The sequence below is a fragment of the Hyla sarda genome, chromosome 8 (assembly GCF_029499605.1).
Source record: "Hyla sarda isolate aHylSar1 chromosome 8, aHylSar1.hap1, whole genome shotgun sequence".
NCBI lineage: Eukaryota > Metazoa > Chordata > Amphibia > Anura > Hylidae > Hyla > Hyla sarda.
Genome location: NC_079196.1, coordinates 224191812 through 224212462, shown reverse-complemented (window position 1 = coordinate 224212462; position 20651 = coordinate 224191812). Strand labels below are relative to the sequence as shown.

Genomic DNA, 20651 nt, shown 5'->3' with positions numbered 1-20651 from the left:
GTACATTTTTTGTCAAAAATGATACCTTATCTTTATTCTGTAGGTCTATACGGTTAAAATGATACCCTACTTGTATAGGTTTTCATTTGTATCACTTCCGAAAAAAAATCATGAATACATGCAGGAAAATTTATACGTTTAAAATGGTCATCTTTTGCCCCCCATAACTTTTTTATTTTTCTGTGTTCAGGGCGCTTTGAGGACTCATTTTTTGCGACGTTATCTGAAGTTTTTAGCGGTACCATTTTTGTTCTGATCAGACTTTTTGATCACTTTTTATTCACTTTTTTGTGGTATAAAAAGTGATCAAAAATGCACTATTTTGGACTTTGGAATTTTTTTGCGCGTACGCCATTGAACGAGCGGTTTAAGTAGTGGTATATTTTTATAATTCAGACATTTCCACACGCGGCGATACCGCATATGTTTATTTTTATTATTATTTACATAATGTTTTTTTTATTTTTGGAAATGCCGGGTGATTCAAACTTTTATTAGGGGAAGGGATAATTGAAAGGGTTAATGATTTTTTTACACTTTTCTTATGCAATATTATAGCTCCTATAGGGGGCTATAACATTGCATTAACTGATCTTTAACACTGATTGATCCATCTCCATAGAAATGGATCAATCAGTGTTTTCGGCGATTGAATGCTCAAGCCTGGATCTCAGGCTTGAAGCATTCATTCGGCGATCGGACAGCACAGGAGAAGGTAAGAAGACCTCCTCCTGTGCTACAGCTGTTCGGGATGCCGCGATTATACCGCGGCGATCCCGAACAGCTCCCTGAGCTAACCGGCACATTTTACTTTCGTTCTTAGCCGCGCGGCTCGGCTTTGAGCGCGCGGCTAAAGGGTTAATAGCACGCGGTTAATAGCGCGCGGCACAGCGGCACCGCGCGCTATTAGAGGCGGGTCCCGGCTTCACTATGACGCCGGGCCCGCCGCGATATGATGCGGGGTCACCGTGTGACCCTGCGTTATATCGCAGGACCGGGACCCAGGACATACCCATACGTCCTGGGTCCTTAAGAGGTTAAAGGCCATCTGTGGCCAAAAACAACTTATCCCCTATGCGCAGCATAGAAGATAAGTGTTTGATCGCGGGAGGTCCGACAGGTGGGACCCCCATCGATCTCCTGAACAAGGCCCCCTCATTAGCGCTCAGTGAGAGCGCTAATGTGCGTAGCGTCGATCTAGAGAGGTCAACGGTACGCCCCCTCCCCATACTGTTCTATGGGAGAGGCAGGGAGGCACGAACGCTGCCTCCCCGCCTCTCCCATAGAAATACATGGAGGAGCCGTGGCCCCGTGCAGGAGATTGTACCCCCCTCGATCAAACACTTATCTCCTATGCTGCAGATAGGGGATAAGTTGTTTTAGGCCACAGTGTGTACAATTATGCGCTAAATAATAAAACGTTAGGTAAAATGACTACCAAAAAGGACTTGGGGGTACTGTTGACAGTAAACTCAGCTATAGTGACCAGTGCCAGGCAGCAGCTGCAAAAGGCTTATAGTCTAAGTCATGAGATGTATAGAGAGGAATAGAGGCTTGTGACAAGAACATTAGTTATCTCTATATAAATCATTATTTAGACATATGGAGGAGATTCATCAAAACCTGTGTAGAGGAAAAGTTGACCAGTTGCCCATAGCAACCAATCAGATTGCTTCTTTTATTTTTCACAGGCATCTTTGAAAATGAAAGAAGCGATCTGATTGGCTGCTATGGGTAACTGGTCAACTTTTCCTCTGCACAGGTTTTGATGAATCTCTTCCATGGAGTATGGTGTACAGTATTGGGGACCTATATAAGAAGGCCATGGCTAGACTGGAGAGGGTGCAGAGGAGAGGACAAAAATAATTGATAGTATGGGAGGATTACAGGACCAAGACAGGTTATCGAGCTTGGGGTTATTTAGTTTGGAGATAAGACGTCTTAGGGGGATTTGATGTACACAATGTACAAAGATTCCTTACTGTAAGAGCAGTGAGACTATGGATCTCTCTTTTCATGATTTTATGATGACTCAATAAAGTGTTACTGTCATTTCAAAAAACTTTTGACGTGTAAAAAAGTTTTGATCTTTCAGGGTCTCAGTGCTGAAACCACCACCGATCAGGAGAACGAGCAGAGAGAAGTGTGTGGTGACGTGCTTGACTCTCCAGCTCTCAGTGATCTTTGTGTCCCTGCTCCATTATACGTCTATGGGGCAGTAAGACAGCTGAGCCCCTCCGAACATTTATCACATAAATTACAGCAAATCTAGATTTATTTTATTTATTAGCAAAATATGATGGGAAACATAAAGAAAAACTGCAACTTCCATCTTCCTGCACAGTCACTGTCTTCTTTGGTGATGCTGGACTTTGAATGTCCATCGTTGCTGGGTGGTGATTATGTCCAGCCGTTACAAAGGCATTACTACAAGCTTCTCCCGGCAATTTCTACAGATCCGTCAGGGTCTGAACGCTGAGACCCCGAGCAGTGAAACCTTTTATATGTCTCTCTCACATGTCCAAATGTTTTTCCAAATGACAAGGAGAGGAGCGGTTTAGTTTGTCCCCCATGTTACCAAACCATTGTGGTATGAAAGAGGAAGAAACGAAACCTAAGGATTGTTCTTACACAAGCAGGGGCGGAGAGATTCTCCAAAAGAGTTAACCCCTGCAGGTCAGTAAATGTGTGTACTGCTGATTGAAACTGAGAAAGAAAATAACACCAGCAGGTACCTGGTGTAGGATTACTGATGGATAAGGTGTAAGAGCCGAGGCGCGTGCTCTCTATCACCCAAAGTGCAAGAAAAAGTGCAAATGTGTCACATAGGATGCGGTCTATCGCTAAGCCCTTCTCCAACAGGAGAAAGGCCCCCAAACAAACCTACCCTTCACCTCCGGGCCAAAAGGCACCTGCAAGGATCCAGGTTCCATGCCACTTTTTGCCGAAGCTACTAAGGGGCCGCAAATGCACCTGGCTTCAACCTAGGCGTTAACCAAGGTATCAGCCGAGGAGGCGTATACTGATTGCATCTTGACCAAAGCCAAGATGCCCAGGGGTTACAGGGAGGTGAGGAACCAAAGGACCACACACACCTCCCCTAGACCGCCAGTAGGGACACCAAGAAGGGCTACCGCATCCTGACAATCCTGTGTACAAACAAAACACGTAAAGTGGCACAGTGACCTACAAAAATAATAAATAGCAGAGAGAGAATCCTCCACCAGTACAAGAAAGCCGAGCACCCACACCGAAAAGTTCAGCCCCTCACCAACATTGGGGTGACATGGACCTCAAATCTATTCTCATTAATCTCATCAGAAAATATAGAAGGCTTCAGGGGACCGGTGTAGTTGGTTCGCGATGGGTCATAAAAGGAATATTCAGGTCTTTAATGTATCACTTCTCTTTCCAACATCACCTGAAGTTTTCTTTGGTCAATTTATGGAGTCATTTCCTCAGTAAAAACAAAAAGTAAAATAGCCAGCAAAACTACCGAAAAAAACGGGTGCACGCTGCTGTGGCAAATACAAAGTATACAAAAAAAGAAGGCTGCAGCAGCACTCTTGGTCAAAAAATTTAGGCTCTTAGCGCACTTTTTGATCAAAACGTGTCCCCCCCCCCCCCCATCCACCAAGTGGAGGTGGCCTCATTTCGGATGGGACCCTAACACTAATTTCACTCACCTCTGCTGGGCATATGCCCAGCAGAGGTGAGTGAAATGAGTGTTAGGGTCCCATCCGAAATGTGCGCTAAGAGCCTCCATTTTGTGTGCTGCTGCAACCTTCTTTTTTGTATCATTTCCTCAGTAAGTCTCTATGTATGCTGCTTTTGAGCCGTTTGTCAGGTGTACATTGAGAAGATTTCCTGATATATACCTACAAAGGATAGCTCCACAGTATGCCACTGTATACGGCTTGGATGCAGTGTATACAGACTACCATGTGACTCCAGACAACTCTGAACCCTCCATTATAATCACCTGAAACTGATTGATCTCCGAGCGCCAATCTCCTAGATCCGCACCTGTTTACTAGGCCTGTTCCATGGCTCAGTACAGGGCGGGCAGGGCCACACAAATGATCACTGGATTGTCTGTACGGTCCTTTACTTCAGTCATTCAGTGACCGCACATGCCCGATTACGCAGGGTGACATGCGTTCGACAAACATTGATTTTTAAACATGTGAAAAGCATGCGGTCAGCTGACAAATGGCCATGCGCATGTTTGTTGGTTGCTGGCCCAATTTCACAGGAAGATTTTTGGCTTGTGTGGTGTCCCGGTACCGTATTGCATAGCATACCTTGTATGGTGGTCCCCAAAGTCAGAGTAACTACGTTCAGGTAGGGTCCCCCAGGTGGGACAGCCCCTAGTCGCCTCATCATTCTATTCCAATTCTGTGATACATATTTCATAATAATGTGTATATTTAATATAATGTATAGTGTACTTACCTTGTTAGCGTCGCAGGACCTTCGGTCATGTGACTATGTTGATTCCTCTATGGTATATTGGAGGACCTTTGGAGGTCCTTGGGTCACAAGTTGCCCATAACTCTGTGTAAAGATGATTGACAGAAGTATTGGACCAATCAGCTCTAGTCCAGCCCCTGCCCATATAAGGGAGCTGTAGCCAATTATCGCTCTCTTGGGTTGCTGCTCTCGTGGATGCCGGACTACCAGAACGGATCTGCGCAACTTTCAAAGACACGCTAGGCCAGAAGCCTGACGGCCTCAGCACAAAACTAAAACGTGAAACCCCTAAACTAAATCCCTGCTAAAGTTAGCGTGACTGCTGGACCGAAACTAAATCCCCTAAATCCAGTGGAACAGCGCAAAACGCTTAAGGTCCCAACCTTTGTCAATCACTAAGAGACTGCATGTAAGAGACTGTTCCGGTTGTAAAGTTTGCATAAAATCTTCAGTAAAGTTCCGACAATTTTCTGCAAAACTCTCCGGTTGTGGACATTCAATTATTCAAAACCTCACTATCGCTCTTGGTAAGGGTGGCGGTAGGACAAGCATTACAGAGGAGCCCTCACCCTGGCGTCACGAATAGCAAAGGTTAACAAGCACCCTTTAGTTACCGCACAGCTACACTCCCCATATACCCTACTCCCCCAGGTTACCACATAGCTTTTTGACGTCCCACGAACAGGATACGGGTGTGTGCCTACAGCTGTTACCACCATTTAAAGAGTACTCCCCCCTATGTAAAGGGCTTTACTTATGTACTGTGAATCTCATTCAAGAGTACGGGACTGTGTTTCGGGTGCTGTGTGCAAAAAGTGCGCAGGAAAAGTAAGGGGGGAGGCAAAAAGTACAGCGCAGCTGCAATTCGCAGCGCAAGGGGTTAAAGACAGCGCTGGGCCTTCCCGTGTGCGCAATCCTGAAACTCCGCCCACCAAGGTCTCCAGATGCGCGGCGGCCATCTTGGCGGAGCCTCCAACAGAAGACATACAGAAAAACAGAACAACAAAGAAAGGCAGAGTGTTGGGAGGACTGGAAGCTTTAAAGGGCCAGTATGGTGTAAAATACTGAAGTGTCAGATCGCTAAGTTAAGATCTTGTCTGGACTCCCTCCAACTGCCGATCGTCGCACGCTAAACGCACTCAATTTACAGACCAGCGCTCTCAAGTTCGAGATCACACACTCAAGATCCAGATTATAGAACAGCTGCGTCTCTTGACCCCTTAACGACGCAGGATGTATATTTACGTCCTGCGCCGGCTCCCGCGATATGAAGCGGGGTCGTGCTGTGGGACCCGCGGCTAATACCACACATCGCCGATCACGGCAATGTGCGGTATTAACCCTTTAGAAGCGGCAGTCAAAGCTGACCGCCGCGTCTAAAGTGAAAGTGAAACTATCCCGGCTAGTCAGTCGGGCTGTTCAGGACCGCCGCGGTGAAATCGCGAACAGCTATGGGACCTATAACACTGCAAAAAAAAAAGTTTAAAAAAGTGTTAATAAAGGTCATTTAACCCCTTCCCTAATTAAAGTTTGAATCACCCCCTTTTCCCATAAAAAAATTAAACAGTGTAAATAAAAATAAACATATGTGGTATCGCCGCGTGCGTAAATGATAAAAATATATCATTAATTAAACCACACGGTCAATGGCGTCCGCGTAAAAAAATTCCAAAGTCCAAAAAAGCGTATTTTGGTAACTTTTTATACCATTAAAAAATGAATAAAAAGTGATCAAAAAGTCCGATCAAAACAAAAATCATACCAATAAAAACTTCAGATCACGGCGCAAAAAATTAGTCCTCATACCGCCCTCTACGTGGAAAAATAAAAAAGTTATAGGGGTCAGAAGATGACATTTTTAAACGTATAAATTTTCCTGCATGTAGTTATGATTTTTTCCAGAAGTACGACAAAATCAAACCTATATAAGTAGGGGATCATTTTAACCATATGGACCTACAGAATAATGATAAGGTGTCATTTTTACCGAAATATGCACTGCGTAGAAACGGAAGCCCCCAAAAGTAACAAAATGACGTTTTTCCTTCGATTTTGTTGAACAATTATTATTTTTTCTTCGTTTTGCCGTGAATTTTTGGGTAAAATGAACAATGTCACTGCAAAGTAGAATTGGTGATGCAAAAAATAAGCCATAATATGGATTTTTAGGTGGAAAATTGAAAGGGTTATGATTTTTAAAAGGTAAGGAGGAAAAAACGAAAGTGCAAAAATGGAAAAACCCTGAGTCCTTAACCCCTTAAGGACCAAGGACGTACTGGTACGTCCTTGGTCCTGCTCTTCTGATATAACGCGGGGTTACACAGTAACCCCGCGTCATATCATGGCGGGCCCGGCGTCATAGTGAAGCCGGGACCCGCCTCTAATAGCGCGCAGCGCCGATCGCGGCGCCGCGCGCTATTAACCCTTTAGCCGCGCGCTCAAAGCTGAGCCGCGCGGCTAAAAGTGAAAGTGAAAGTTCCCGGCTAGCTCAGTCGGGCTGTTCGGGATAGCCGCGGCTAATCGCGGCATCCCGAACAGCTGACAGGACAGCGGGAGGGCCCCTACCTGCCTCCTCGCTGTCCGATCGCCGAATGACTGCTCAGTGCCTGAGATCCAGACATGAGCAGTCATCCGGCAGAATCGTTGATCACTGGTTTCTTATGAGAAACCAGTGATCAACATAGAAGATCAGTGTGTGCAGTGTTATAGGTCCCTATGGGATAATAATTATCAGTGTGTGCAGTGTTATAGGTCCCTATGGGACCTATAACACTGCAAAAAAAAAGTGAAAAAAAAAAGTGAATAAAGATAATTTAACTCCTCCCCTATTAAAAGTTTGAATCACCCCCCTTTTCCAATAAAAAAAAACACAGTGTAAATAAAAATAAAAATAAACATATGTGGTATCACCGCGTGCGGAAATGTCCGAATTATAAAAATATATCATTAATTAAACCGCTCGGTCAATGGCGTGCGCGCAAAAAAATTCCAAAGTCCAAAATAGTGCATTTTTGGTCACTTTTTATATCATTTAAAAATGAATAAAAAGTGATCAATAAGTCCTATCAATGCAAAAATGGTACCGTTAAAAACTTCAGATCACGGCGCAAAAAATGAGCACTCATACCGCCCCATACACGGAAAAATAAAAAAGTTATAGGGGTCAGAAGATGACAATTTTAAACGTATTAATTTTCCTGCATGTAGTTATGATTTTTTCCAGAAGTCCGACAAAATCAAACCTATATAAGTAGGGGATCATTTTTAATTGTATAGACCTACAGAATACATATCAGGTGTCATTTTTACCGAAAAATGTACTACGTAGAAACGGAAGCCCCCAAAAGTTACAAAACAGCGTTTTTTTTTCAATTTTGTCGCACAATGATTTTTTTTCCCGCTTCACCATAGATTTTTGGGCAAAATGACTGACGTCATTACAAATTAGAATTGGTGGCGCAAAAAATAAGCCATCATATGGATTTTTAGGTGTAAATTTGAAAGAGTTATGATTTTTTAAAGGCAAGGAGCAAAAAACGAAAATGCAAAAACGGAAAAACCTCCGGTCCTTAAGGGGTTAAATGGGCTCTGTCATGAAAAATTTTTTTTGATATGTTGTAGTACTTAAGTACTACAACATATCTCTAATATACTTTTATTTAAAAAAATGCTTTTAAAACATTTTAAAAGCAATTTGAAATTCGGCCACTAGGGGGCGCCCTCCTAGTGGCCGAATGCAGTGCGGAGTGACGTCACTGCAAAATTCCGACTGATTCCGGCAGGGCATCAGTCGAAATTTTGCGCAGGCGCAGTAACAGCCAGGGCTGCGCATCGGCTTCCCGCACTCGCCGACGGCCCTGCTGCAAGGTGCGGGTGGCGCGGGGGGTTGGCTGCTCCAGCAAGGTGCAGGGGGTGCTGCTGCAAGGTGCGGGGGATGGGGGTCGCTGCTGCAAGTTATCGGGGGCGCTGCTGCAAGGTACGGGGGGGATGGGGGGCACTGCTGCAAGGTACGGGGGGCGCGGGGGGGGGGGGGGTGTTTGGGTGTTACTTACCGAGCGGCAGGAAGAGGCTCCCCCGCACCCGTCCCTCCCGCATCGGCTCCTGGCTCACTCCTTCCCCCATGAAACTCCTGTCCTGAGTGCCTCCAGTTGTTTTACCACTACAACTCCCAGCATGCCCTGACAGCCAATAGATGTCAGGGCATGCTGGGAGTTGTAGTGGTGAAACAGCTGGAGGCACCCTGTTAGGAGAACTAAGGGCGGAAGTGCCGGCCCCAGCAGGCTTCAGTGGCGTGGTGCCTGCTGGGGAAGTCTGCCTGGAAGTCTGCACACTACCAGGCAGACTAAATGCCATTTTAAAAATAGTAAAAAAAAAAAAAAATAAAGGCAGGGAGGGTGTTAGGGATAGAAGGGCTATAGGCAGGGACAGAAAAAAAAAATCATGATGGTGGGAGCTACCCTTTAAGGGGTTAAAGGGACCAACGTTCCTGAGCTTCATTGAAAGGGTCCACTCCATTTGACAAAATGTCGGATCCGGCAGCAATAATCCAGGACCTGCTCCACCTCCAGAACCTGCTCCCATGCCTGTTCCAGCACCTGCGGCACCTGCACCCTCTATTCAGCTACCATTGCTCCGGTGGTTTCATCAGCAGGACCAGCACAGTCAACAGGACCGGTTCAATCTGATTCACCTCCAGCTTCTGCACTTCTCTCAGGAACCTCTTCTGCCGCACCTGTCTTCCTGGAAAATCCTGTTCTTCCAAACTATAACGGTGACCCGTTTACATTGAGGGACTTCAAGGAGACGATATACAGCCTTTTTGGTTTTTAAGCTTTTCCCCCTCATCAACATGTGCAGTTACTTACAGGGCAGTTGCAGGGGCCTGCATTAGAGGAGGTACGCACCTGGACATCGGCCGACAAGGCTACAGTGGAGAAAATCTTCGAGGGGCTCTATCAAGTGTTCGAGTCTCATTCCCCCTCTGAGGTACGTCTGAGACTGTATGAGCGACGTCAGAAACCAGGTGAGACTCTTCGGGCTTAAGCAGTACAAAAGATAGATGGTATTACGCCCGATCAGGGTAACAGGGTGCTGATGGACCGGTTCATAGATGGGGCACAGAATAAGTGGGATAAGACCCAACTTAGGATGCTGGCAGCACAGAACCCCGATATGGCCTTTCCAGCCTTCAAGAGGTTAGCCATTAAAGTCATTGAGTCAGGGCCCAAGGCAGAAGAAGCTAGACCCCCCTCTGCAGATTCCCTGGGGGCCTCGGCGCCGACCGCAACCACTCCTCCGCCTGCGACTGTCTCGACTCCCTCTAGTCCCTGGGCTACTGACTTACAACATGTGCGGCAGGACATTGATCAGTTGACCAAAGCCTTTAAGGAGATGGTAGGCAGAACTAGCTCACCTCCACCTAAAAAGCCTTCCCCTTACCCTGCCAGGCCACCTAGTACTCCCCCTGTGAGGCCACCTGGGACTCCACCACCTGTCTGTAGTTATTGCAATAAGACTGGACACCGGAAGAGCCAATGTTGGGCTTAAACGGGCATCCCCTGGGGTCGAGGACCGCACCCCAGGAGTAACTATTGAAGGTCCAGGATCAACCAGCACCAACCATTTGTCTTAACCCTACAGTGTCACACTCTACCCTCACTAATGTGGTGTGGGAAAGCCACATCAATTCTTTGCCATTTTGTGATCCTGAGAGGGGTAGAGGTTCCAGAAGAGGAGCAGGACGACACTGCATGAATTTCGTCTAAAATGAGACACTTATATTTCTCTTCAAGTTTTTGTCTTCACAGACTTTGCTGCAATGTTTAAGAAGTGTGCCTAGCAGGACTATGCTAAGACTGTTCCAGTTCAACCGTAACCATCGAGCTTTTGTGCCTGGTCCTGAGACCAAGAGACTCCTAGCTGTAGGAGATTCATAAGTGTGTGCCCGGCTAGAGCTGGTAGCCGTGATATTGGGATTCTTAGTGCAGGTGGACTGCTGATCCTTGCACGTCTGTTTATGTGTAAATACCTCGGACTCTTAGTGCAGGTGGACTGCTGATCCTTGCACGTCTGTTTATGTGTAAATACCTCGGACTCTTAGTGCAGGTGGACTGCTGATCCTTGCACATCTGTTTACGTGTAAATACCTCAATAGTAACGTAATATTCTTTGCTATGATTGCACTTATCAGGTGAATGCACCTGAACCCTGTTGGAGTGTTTAATAAATGTTTATGCTAAGGTAAATAAATGTAAATGGTTTCTGTACACAAAAAATTCTGCTTTCTGCACGTGTACACAAAAAGAAAAATAATGTATATAATAGGTGTTATAGTAGTTACTAGTAGGTGGCTCTCTCAGCTCCTCTGGGAGTAACATTACCGTCACCTATCACTAACATCATCTCAAAGGTCTACGCAAGGGAAACTACCCTTAAGGTACCAAGACTGACCTTTCAAAGTAGTACTGTACACATAGTACCTCAAACAACTCACTTAAGTGTACTTACCTCACTTAAACTTAGTACACCAAACAACTAAAATATCTCACACTCAAGTAAACACTTTAGGAATTGTAGCCTATGTCATTTTCCAATTCCTGCCACTGTTACGTACACTAACTGTTCTTTTCTCTCCTTACATGTGCGAGATGCCCTGCCCGGCCAGTAGGTACTCTTGCGAGCTAAAAATAATACACGTAATCAAAAGGTAACCTAGGTAAGGTTTATCTGTTGTGTTCTAGGCGTAAGTGCGTGTAGCCAATGGACCCTAGTAGCCAGTTTATTGGTAGAAAGCCTCAGGCAAGCCAGTAAAACCCTCAGTGTACTAAACAGGTAACTAGTATGGCAAAAATGTCTAGTGAGATTCAAAAATGTCTAGTGAGACTCAAAAATGTCTAGTGAGATTCAAAACTGTCAAGTAGGATGTACCTCATGTATCATAATATCATCCTGTTACTAAATTCATGAACCAAGTAATCCTGTTCATGAGTTTACCCATGTAAATGTATGTACTTAAAAAGTTAAATAGCTTTGTAGTGATATACAGCCTGACTAATGGACATTTGAAAATTTATGCCCAGGAATGTTATAGCTCAACCTTCACTTCGACCCTCTGTCTTAGGGGACAGACGTCGAGGCCGACTTATTTTAAGTAAGGGGGTTTGTGGTGTCCCGGTACCGTATTGCTTACCGTACCTTGTATGGTGGTCCCCAAAGTCAGAGTAACTACGTTCAGGTAGGGTCCCCCAGGTGGGACAGCCCCTAGTCGCCTCATCATTCTATTCCAATTCTGTGATACATATTTAATAATAATGTGTATATGTAATATGATGTATAGTGTACTTACCTTGTTGGCGTCGCAGGACCTTCGGTCATGGGACTATGTTGATTCCTCTATGGTATGTTGGAGGACCTTTGGAGGTCCTTGGGTCACATGTTACCCATAACTCTGTGTAAAAATGATTGACAGAAGTATTGGACCAATCCGCTTTAGTCCAGCCCCTGCCCATATAAGGGAGCTGTAGCCAATTATCGCTCTCTTGGGTTGCTGCTCTCGTGGATGCCGGACTACCAGGACGGATCTGCACAACTTTCAAAGACACGCAAGGCCATAAGCCTGCCGGCCTCAGCACAAAACTAAAACGTGAATCCTAAACTAAATCCCCGCTAAAGTAAGTGTGACTGCTGGACCAAAACTAAATCCCCTAAATCCAGTGGAACAGCGCAAATCAGTCTACGGACTCTAAAACGCTTAAGGTCCCAACCTTTGTCAATCACTAAGAGACTTTGCATGTAAGAGACTGTTCCGGTTGTAAAGTTTGCATAAAATCTTCAGTAAAGTAAAGTGTAGATCTTACCCACAGCTTGTTTACCCAGTAGTCAGATGTACATGATTTGCCAGCACAGGTGTAACAAGCTCAAGCTTGCCAGCATCTGTTTTGGTAAGGCAGGGTAAACTCCCCTGTGAGTTCCGCCCATAGTTACTGAGTGAGCCTCACCAAGCTTGGATATTACACGAGAAAGATTTCGTTACTAAAAACACTTAAAATATAGTCTTCCAGTATGCAGGCATGAACAGTCTTTGAAATGTACCAGCTTGGCACCTAGTTCTCTAAAATGATTCTTAAAGGAGTACTCCGCTACTCAGCGTTTGGAACAAACTGTTCCGAATGCTGGAGCTGGCGCCGGGAGCTTGTGAAGTCATAGCCCCGCCCCCTCATGACTTCACAAGATGAAACTACCTGCCCAACGGATAATAGTGGAGAGACCCGAGTGCCCACTTAATGGCCAGGCACTCTCTCTCCACTATACTATACCTGGTCTCGGCTGGGGTCAGCTTGCGGCTGAGAAAGACAACGGGATGCTCTTCCCTGTTGACTTCCTGGGAGAGTACAGCACCGAGACCTACCTCCGAGACATTGGTCTGTACCAGAAAAATTCTCTTTTAAAGTCAGGTGTCACCAACACCGGAGACCCACACAGGGCCAACTTCAAAGCGGAAAACGCCTGCTCTGCCTGTTTGTTCCAACGCATCATGACGGACTTGCGTCCCTTCATGAGGTCTGTTAAGGGCGCGGCCACCATCGCAAAATGGGGGATAAACCTCATATAGTAACCCACCATTCCTAGGAACGACTTCACCTGTCAGGTAGTGACAGGTCGGGGCCAATTCCGGATGGCCTCTATTTTGTTTGCCTGGGGTTTAACAACTCCACGCTCAATGACATACCTCAAGTATTTGGTCTCTTCCAACTCTATGGCACACTTTTTGGGGTTAGCAGTTAAATCGGCCTTCCTAAGGGAGTCTACCACTGCCTGTACTTTTGGAAGGTAACTTTTCCAGTCTGTACTGTGGATGATGATATCGTCCAGATAAGCTGAGGCATACCGACGATGTGGCCGGAATACAATATCCATTAGCCTATGAAACGTAGTGGGAGCGCCATGTAAACCAAAGGGTAATACCTTGTACTGAAACAAACCTTCTGGTGTGATAAAGGCTGTTTTCTCTTTGGCAGACTCCATCAAGGGCACCTGCCAGTATCCTTTGGTGAGGTCCAAAACAGAAAAATACCGAGCCTGTCCTATCCTTTCAATAAGCTCATCAACTTGGGGCATGGGGTATGCATCAAATTTGGACACCTCATTAAGTTTGCGGAAGTCATTACAGAACTGCAATGCACCATCTGGCTTGGGTATTAAGACTATCGGACTGGACCACTCACTCTTTGATACCTCAATGACATCCAGTTTTAACATCTGCTGTACTTCTTCCGAGATGGCTTGTTGCCTCGACTCAGGTACCCGGTATGGTTTCAACCGTATTTTTACCTGGGGTTCAGTGACAATGTCATGGCAGATGACAGAAGTACGCCCAGGAAGGTCTGAGAACACGTCGGCGTTCCTACTGACAAACTCCCTGGCCTCCTGAGTCAGGGGAAAGGCTTTCAGCAATTTTCACTGTGGCAACTGCTTCCCTCGCACAAGACTGAGGGACGGGAAACTCCACCCCTAACAAACCTGGCCGGGGGCTGTCATCCACACTAGTCTCCCTATCTTTCCAAGGTTTCAACAAGTTTACGCTGAGCTGCCTCCATATGTTCCCTCACAAAGGGCAACACTGTTTCGATCCGTTCCTGCAACTGAGTAACATATTTTATTACACTTTTGTGCGGTGTGGGCTGTTGTCCCCATGCCTCTTTAGCTATGTCTAACAGACCACGTGGATGTCTGCCGTACAGAAGTTCGAAAGGCGAGAACCCAGTAGAAGCCTGGGGCACTTCTCGTACTGCGAACATGAGATAGGGCAATAAAAGATCCCAATTTTTTCCATCTCTAGCCACCACCCGCTTCAACATATTTTTTAATGTTTGGTTAAACCTTTCTACCAGGCCGTCCATTTGTGGGTGATACACGGAGGTCCGTAGCTGTTTTACCTGCAGTAATTAACTGAGCTCTTTCATTACTTTTGACATAAACGAGGTGCCCTGGTCAGTCAACACCTAATAAGCCCACTCTGGAAAACATCTCCATTAGCTCCTTAGCTATGAGTTTGGCCGAGGTATGTCACAGAGGCAGCGTCTGGGGATACCTAGTCACATAGTCCAGGACTACTAGGATGTGTTGGTGACCCCAAAGCGGATTTTGGCAACGGGCCTACCAGATCCATAGTGATCCATTCAAATGGGACCTCGATAATTGGGAGGGGAATCAGGGGACTACGGAAATGTGACTGGGGGCTAGTTATTTGGCATCTTGGGCAAGATTCACAATACCTCTCGACCTCTTTATACACACTGGGCCAGTAAAAACGCTGCAAAATTCGGTCCTGCATCTTCTGCTGGCCCAGGTGCCCCCCTAGAACATGTTGATGGGCTAACTCTAACACCAGTCTCCGATATGCTTTAGGCACCACTAATTGTTCCACATTCTCACCCGCACCTGATTTACCCGGTACAACATCCCCTGATGGACCACAAAGCAGGGGTACACAGTCTCAGCCCCCGGTTGTTGTGGTGCACCTTCTGCAATTAAGAAATTTTCCCAGGCTCGAGATAATGTCGGGTCTTGATGCTGTTCTGTACCGAAATTTTCTCTGGAGACATTGAGATCTGCCAACTCGGGACCTGACGGAAGCTCCTCCACATCTCCTACCATTACATGGAGTGGAGACGTCTCTGTCTCTTCCACCGTAGGAGTGGTCACCCCAACTGTGGTTGCTTCCAACTCAGGTTCCCTGGGTTCAGGGGTCACCCCTGAGTAGGGCCAGTCTATTGGGGGACACCCCTGCCTCGCAGGTCTGGGGAGCTCTTATCTGGGGCCACAAAAACACAAACCCTGGAATGTCTCTCCCAATAATCAGTTTGTGTGGTAACTTGGTAGCCACGGTCACCAGGGTGGTGGGATAGTCCAACAACGCCTCCTCAACACAACCTCCAACCTTCACCTGGTGGAGGTGACCTGAGTATCCACAGTCTCTGGGCATACAGGGATGGCCGGAGTGCATAGTTTGCGTCCATTGGTTCCTGCTGCTGGGGACAATTAGCCCTAACATACCTGGTTCGTGACAGTCCCAGCATAGCAATGAGGTGGGGCTTTTAGGGTTTTCCAGGCACCTGGGCAAGGGTGGGGACCTCCTGGGTTTAACCGCCCCCTCCTGCAGTCTTACGGTGGCCTCGAACCTCTCTACGAGGTCAACCATACCCAGTGCGTTGCTAGGAAATGCCAATCCAGCTCTGGAGGGTGTGAGGCAGAGCCCTCCAGAACATATCGGCCAGGAGATGGTCCAGCATGGCAGTGGGACTCAGGACCTCTGGCTGTAGCCACTTCTGCAGCCGTTGCAACAAGTCATAATATTGCGGCCGGGCAGGCTCAGCTGGCTTATATTCCCACTGCCTTACTCTCTGGGCCCGGACCCACACATTTACCCCCAGTCTTGCCAAGATCTCACCCTTGACGATGTCATGATCAGCAGCCTGGTCATCGGGTAAGTCAAAATATGCCTGCTGAGATCCGGATGTCAGGAATGGAGCGATGACCTCAGCCCACTTGTCCCGGGGTAACCTCTCCCTCACAGCCACATTTTCGAAGACCGCCAGGTAGGTCTCGACATCATCCGTGGGGGTCATCTTTGGCATCGTCATCCGAACAGCCTTCCGGGCGTCAGGGGTGGTCCGGGTCGTCGCTGCAGATTGAAGCACCATCACCTGCTGTAGTAGTCTGGTTGGTCTCCTGCTGGTGCTGGTTGGCCTCCTGCTGGTGCCTGTTGGTCTCCCGCTGTTGCAAGTTGGCCTCCATGAGCGCAGGCAAGGAAGCAGTATTTTTCAAATCAAAGTTCAGTGTTTTATTCACACTTGGCACACAGAAAAACAGTCTTTAAATTCAGAAAAAAGGAAAGCATAACAAAAGTCCACCTGTATTCCTTAGGTGTTTGTTCACACCTGAGTCCATGCCATGCGGCATCAAGCAAGTCTTTTCCAGGCCTCCAGGCAGGCTGATCACCAGCTTCCAACCTTGGAGCAAACACAGGGAAGAACTCCACATTCAGCTCTCTCTGGCAGTGTGAGCTGCAACTAGCAAATCCCCCTGAGCTGGTGGAGCAGGCTGCCTTTAAGGCCAACAAAAGGCGGCCTGGATCATGGGGAATGACCCCCACCCTGCACTTGGTCATTCCCAGTAAGAGCCGTCCCGGATTGGCCTTCCAGCCATACTAAGGCCATAGTGTCAGTCTGCATCACAGCACAGACACTGACTAAATACCGGCTCTTACTTCACCAAGTACTTCTACCTTGGTGACCCATATTGCCCATCCACCACGATGCCTTTCACCTTCTCACACCCTAGTATGTAGTTTCCCCCAGTAGATAATTTGCCCCTTTAGGTTGTGTTCCAACTGTAGGTAGTTTTCCCCCACCCCCAACATGTAGCAGTCCTCTAGGTAGTTTTTTCTACAGTAGGTAGTTTGCCCCCTGTAGGCCTTTAGGTACTTTGCCTCTCCTCAGCAGGTAGGACCCTTGTATTTATAGTTTCCTTTTAGTAAGGACCCCCTGTAGGTAGTTTGCCTTCTATAGATGGTGTTCCCCCTTTAGGTAAGACCCCCTTTAACAATCCTTCCTGTCAGTAATTTTTACAACTCATAACTCATTTATGAAATATGGTAAGCAAAAATTATTTAAAAAAAAAATCACCTGGTAAATTGCAGAAAAATATAATAGATACAAATCACATCTGAGACAACTTTTTCTCAGATATGTTAAGTTCTCTTTCATGATCTGAGATGACAGTAACACTAGAAAGTTATTGCGATATAATAAAATAATATAACGGTATTAGACAAATCTGCAGATTTATTGGTTATAAGTAATAAACATAAATCAGTAAATAAACACAAATATATATATATATATATATATATATATATATAAATTAATATTGATTACATATGAATATAAAAGGGTTAAGTAATATAAGCTTATAATGCTTTATTAATATAGGGGTACTCTGTCCCTAGACATAAATGGTGGGGAGTGGCAGCTGTGGAGTTTGCTCAGTGCACCGGATGACTGGTCCCCAGCAGCCAGACCCCCCACGATCAGACATGTTATCCCCTATCCTTTGTCTCACCCCGCCCTTGCAATGCAAGTCTATGGGAGGGGGCTGATGGCCTTGATGTTGTATATGTTTATTTGTCTATTCTTTCACAAGGGCCCTGTGATCGAGTTTACTGCTATATTTTTTATAGATTTTTATAAATAGAGCTATAGAACTCATGTATTTGAAGCAAGGGCTCTATTTTACAATTTATTTCATTTAAAGGGGTACTCTGGTGGAAAAAAAAAATTTTTTAATCAACCGGTGCCAGAAAGTTAAACAGATTTGTAAATTACTTCTATTAAAAAAAATCTTTATCCTTCCAGTACTTATTAGCTGCTATATACTACAGAGAAAGTTTCTTTTCTTTTTGGATTTCTTATTTTTTTTTTCTGTCCACGGTGCTCTCTGCTGACACCTCTGTCCAGAGCAGGAGCAAAACCACCTAGCAAACCTATCCTGTTATGGACAGTAAATATAAAGATATCATTCTATGTATACTTGTAATGTGATAATAATCCCACGGGGTCCATCACTATACATTTGAGTACAGTCACCTATTGTCATACAAGATTCAGAAAATAATGTCAATTTGTAGGAAACTCATCTACAACATTTCTATCTAGCTCAGGATTAATATTGTATCTGATCTCCATGGAAGTTTCCCATGGGAGCCGCCATATGCATTGTGTTATAAGAGGGTCCTGTCCATACATCTCTATATAGTGAGATATCTATGGGACCAGAAATGACATCAGTATAATGTGATATGGCCTCAGCTTCTTATTGTAAGAGAGGCTCCTTTGTTCATGTAGAAGGCAACATGTAGGGGTTCAGTGAAGGAGGCGGTGAAGGTGTGTAGGTGTCTGATGGGGTCACACAGCTCATAGAAGGACAGACGCCCGGCCTCGTAGTCTAAGAAGACTCCAAGTGTTGGACATGTTGGCTGAATGTTGAGAGGAATTTGAAGTGAGTTGTGTGATGATTTACATATTGTATCCATAATCAAAGACCAAGATTTATCAGTATCTCCAATACCAGATAGTCGTCCTTTTTTTTTAATACTGGGATAGGATAGTCCGATGATACAGTCACCTATTTTGTCCCACTCTACCTCCCAGTAATGTCTTCCTGAGGAGAAGCCACATTTGCTTAATACCTGGGAGTAATCTAGAAACCTTCCGGATGATTCTGGTCTGTTCTGTTTATCTCTTGACTCTGTTGCTGTTTTCAGATCTTCTGATAACTTTACAAAACTATTTGCAGTGTTCTCATCCAACAATATGTCTGGAACCTGGAACCCGAGCTGTGATGTTACATTGGTGAAATTATCCCTCAGAGATCGGTGCAAGGTCATAGAGATCAGAACCTCATCCAGGTCATCCTCAGACTTGATCTTTCCATCTTCGTCTGTGTCCGCACCATCTCCTTGACCACATACTGTAATGTCACTTTCTTGTAGGAGTCTTATAGGGTCGGTGACATTACACATCTCCTCCAGGTGACGCATCTTCCTGGACAGCTCGTCCTTCTTTACTTCCAGCTTCTTGATCAGATCAGATATCTTGGACACAATCTTCTCCTGTCTGGAGATCTCTCTCAATGTTTTCTTTTCTGCCATTTCTAGTTGCATCTTAAGGTCCATGAATATCTCACTGGTGTTCTTCTTCTTTGCAGAGGCTTTCTCCTGAATATTACACTTATGATTATTGAGATTCTGAAGTTTTGTCTGAATTTCTGCATTTTGTGGATTTAGCTCATTTAGATATTTCCCCAAATCATTCTTCTTCTTTTTAAAAGCATCCACTAGACGTTCTATCTTGTGCCCCTTGTGCTCATCAGCCAGACAGCAGGACACACAGAGACAGGCTGCGTCCTGTGGGCAGAAATACTCCAGAACCTTCTTGTGGATGGAACATTCTTTGATGTTAAAGGAGTTGGTGGGTTCTGTTAATATATGATCCATGGTCCTGTTGTGGACTGTCAGGTGGTCATCGCATAGAGAGATCTTGCACTGCAGACAGGATTTCACAGCTGGGACAAGAGACTTTATACAGTAAGTACAGAAGATTCGGGTCTCCTCCACGTTAGATGTAGATAAACGCTGCTCTATGTTACCCAGCTTCCTCTTCTTTTCCAGGGGAGGACGCTCCTGATATTCAGCTCTGCAGGTAGAACAGGGGAAACCTCTAGACCCATGTGATGTATTCAACTCCTTAGCAAAACACGAGTGGCAGAAGTTGTGTCCACATATCAGGGATACAGAATCTGTACAGAGGTTCAGGCAGATGGAGCAGTTCAGCTCGTCCCTCGGATCAGCAGACGCCATCGTAGTATGAAAGACCAAGAATCGAAACCTAAAGAGTGACTTTAAATGAGAAGGGGCGGAGAGATTCTACAGAAGAATTAACCCCTTCAGCTCAGCAATTGTATTTACTGCTGATTAACCTTGAGGAAGAAATGATAAAAGCCTATGTGGATCTAGTTGAGTTTTACTGATAGAGAAGTCAAATAGTTAGAACACTGGAAAAAAGAAACACGTCCATCCACATGTTCAACCAAGATAGGAAGGAGATGGGTGAAGGGAGGTGGTATGGGTGGATGAAGGGAAGGGTATGGGTGGATGAAGGGAAGGGGTACGGGAGGATGAAGGGAAGGGGTATGAGTGGATGAAGGGAAGGGGTACTGGTGAATGAAGGGGAGGGGTACAGGAGGATGTAGGGGAGGGGTATGAGTGGATGAAGGGAAGGGGTACCGGAGGATGAAGGGAAGGGGTATGGGTGGATGAAGGGAAGGGGTAGAGGAGGATGTAGGGGAGGGTTATGGGTGGATGAAGGGAAGGGGTATGGGTGGATGAAGGGGAGGGGTACAGGAGGATGTAGGGGAGGGGTATGGGTGGATAAAGGGAAGGGGTACGGGTGGATGAAAGGGAGGGGTACAGGTGGATGAAGGGAAGGGGTACTGGTGGATGAAGGGGAGGGGTACAGGAGGATGTAGAGGGGGTATGGGTGGATAAAGGGAAGGGGTATGGGTGGATAAAGGGAAGGGGTATGGGTGGATGAAAGGGAGGGGTATGGGTGGATGAAGGG

General features: G+C 45.9%; 1 protein-coding gene across 1 annotated transcript; it reads right to left on the bottom strand.

Annotated features, from left to right (window-relative positions):
- Positions 1-17425: 17425 nt before the first annotated feature.
- Positions 17426-19941, bottom strand: LOC130285187 (E3 ubiquitin-protein ligase TRIM39-like). The gene has a single exon (XM_056536505.1). The coding sequence runs from the start codon at positions 19889-19891 to the stop codon at positions 18338-18340; it is 1554 nt and encodes a 517-aa protein (XP_056392480.1). The 5' UTR covers positions 19892-19941; the 3' UTR covers positions 17426-18337.
- Positions 19942-20651: the final 710 nt, after the last annotated feature.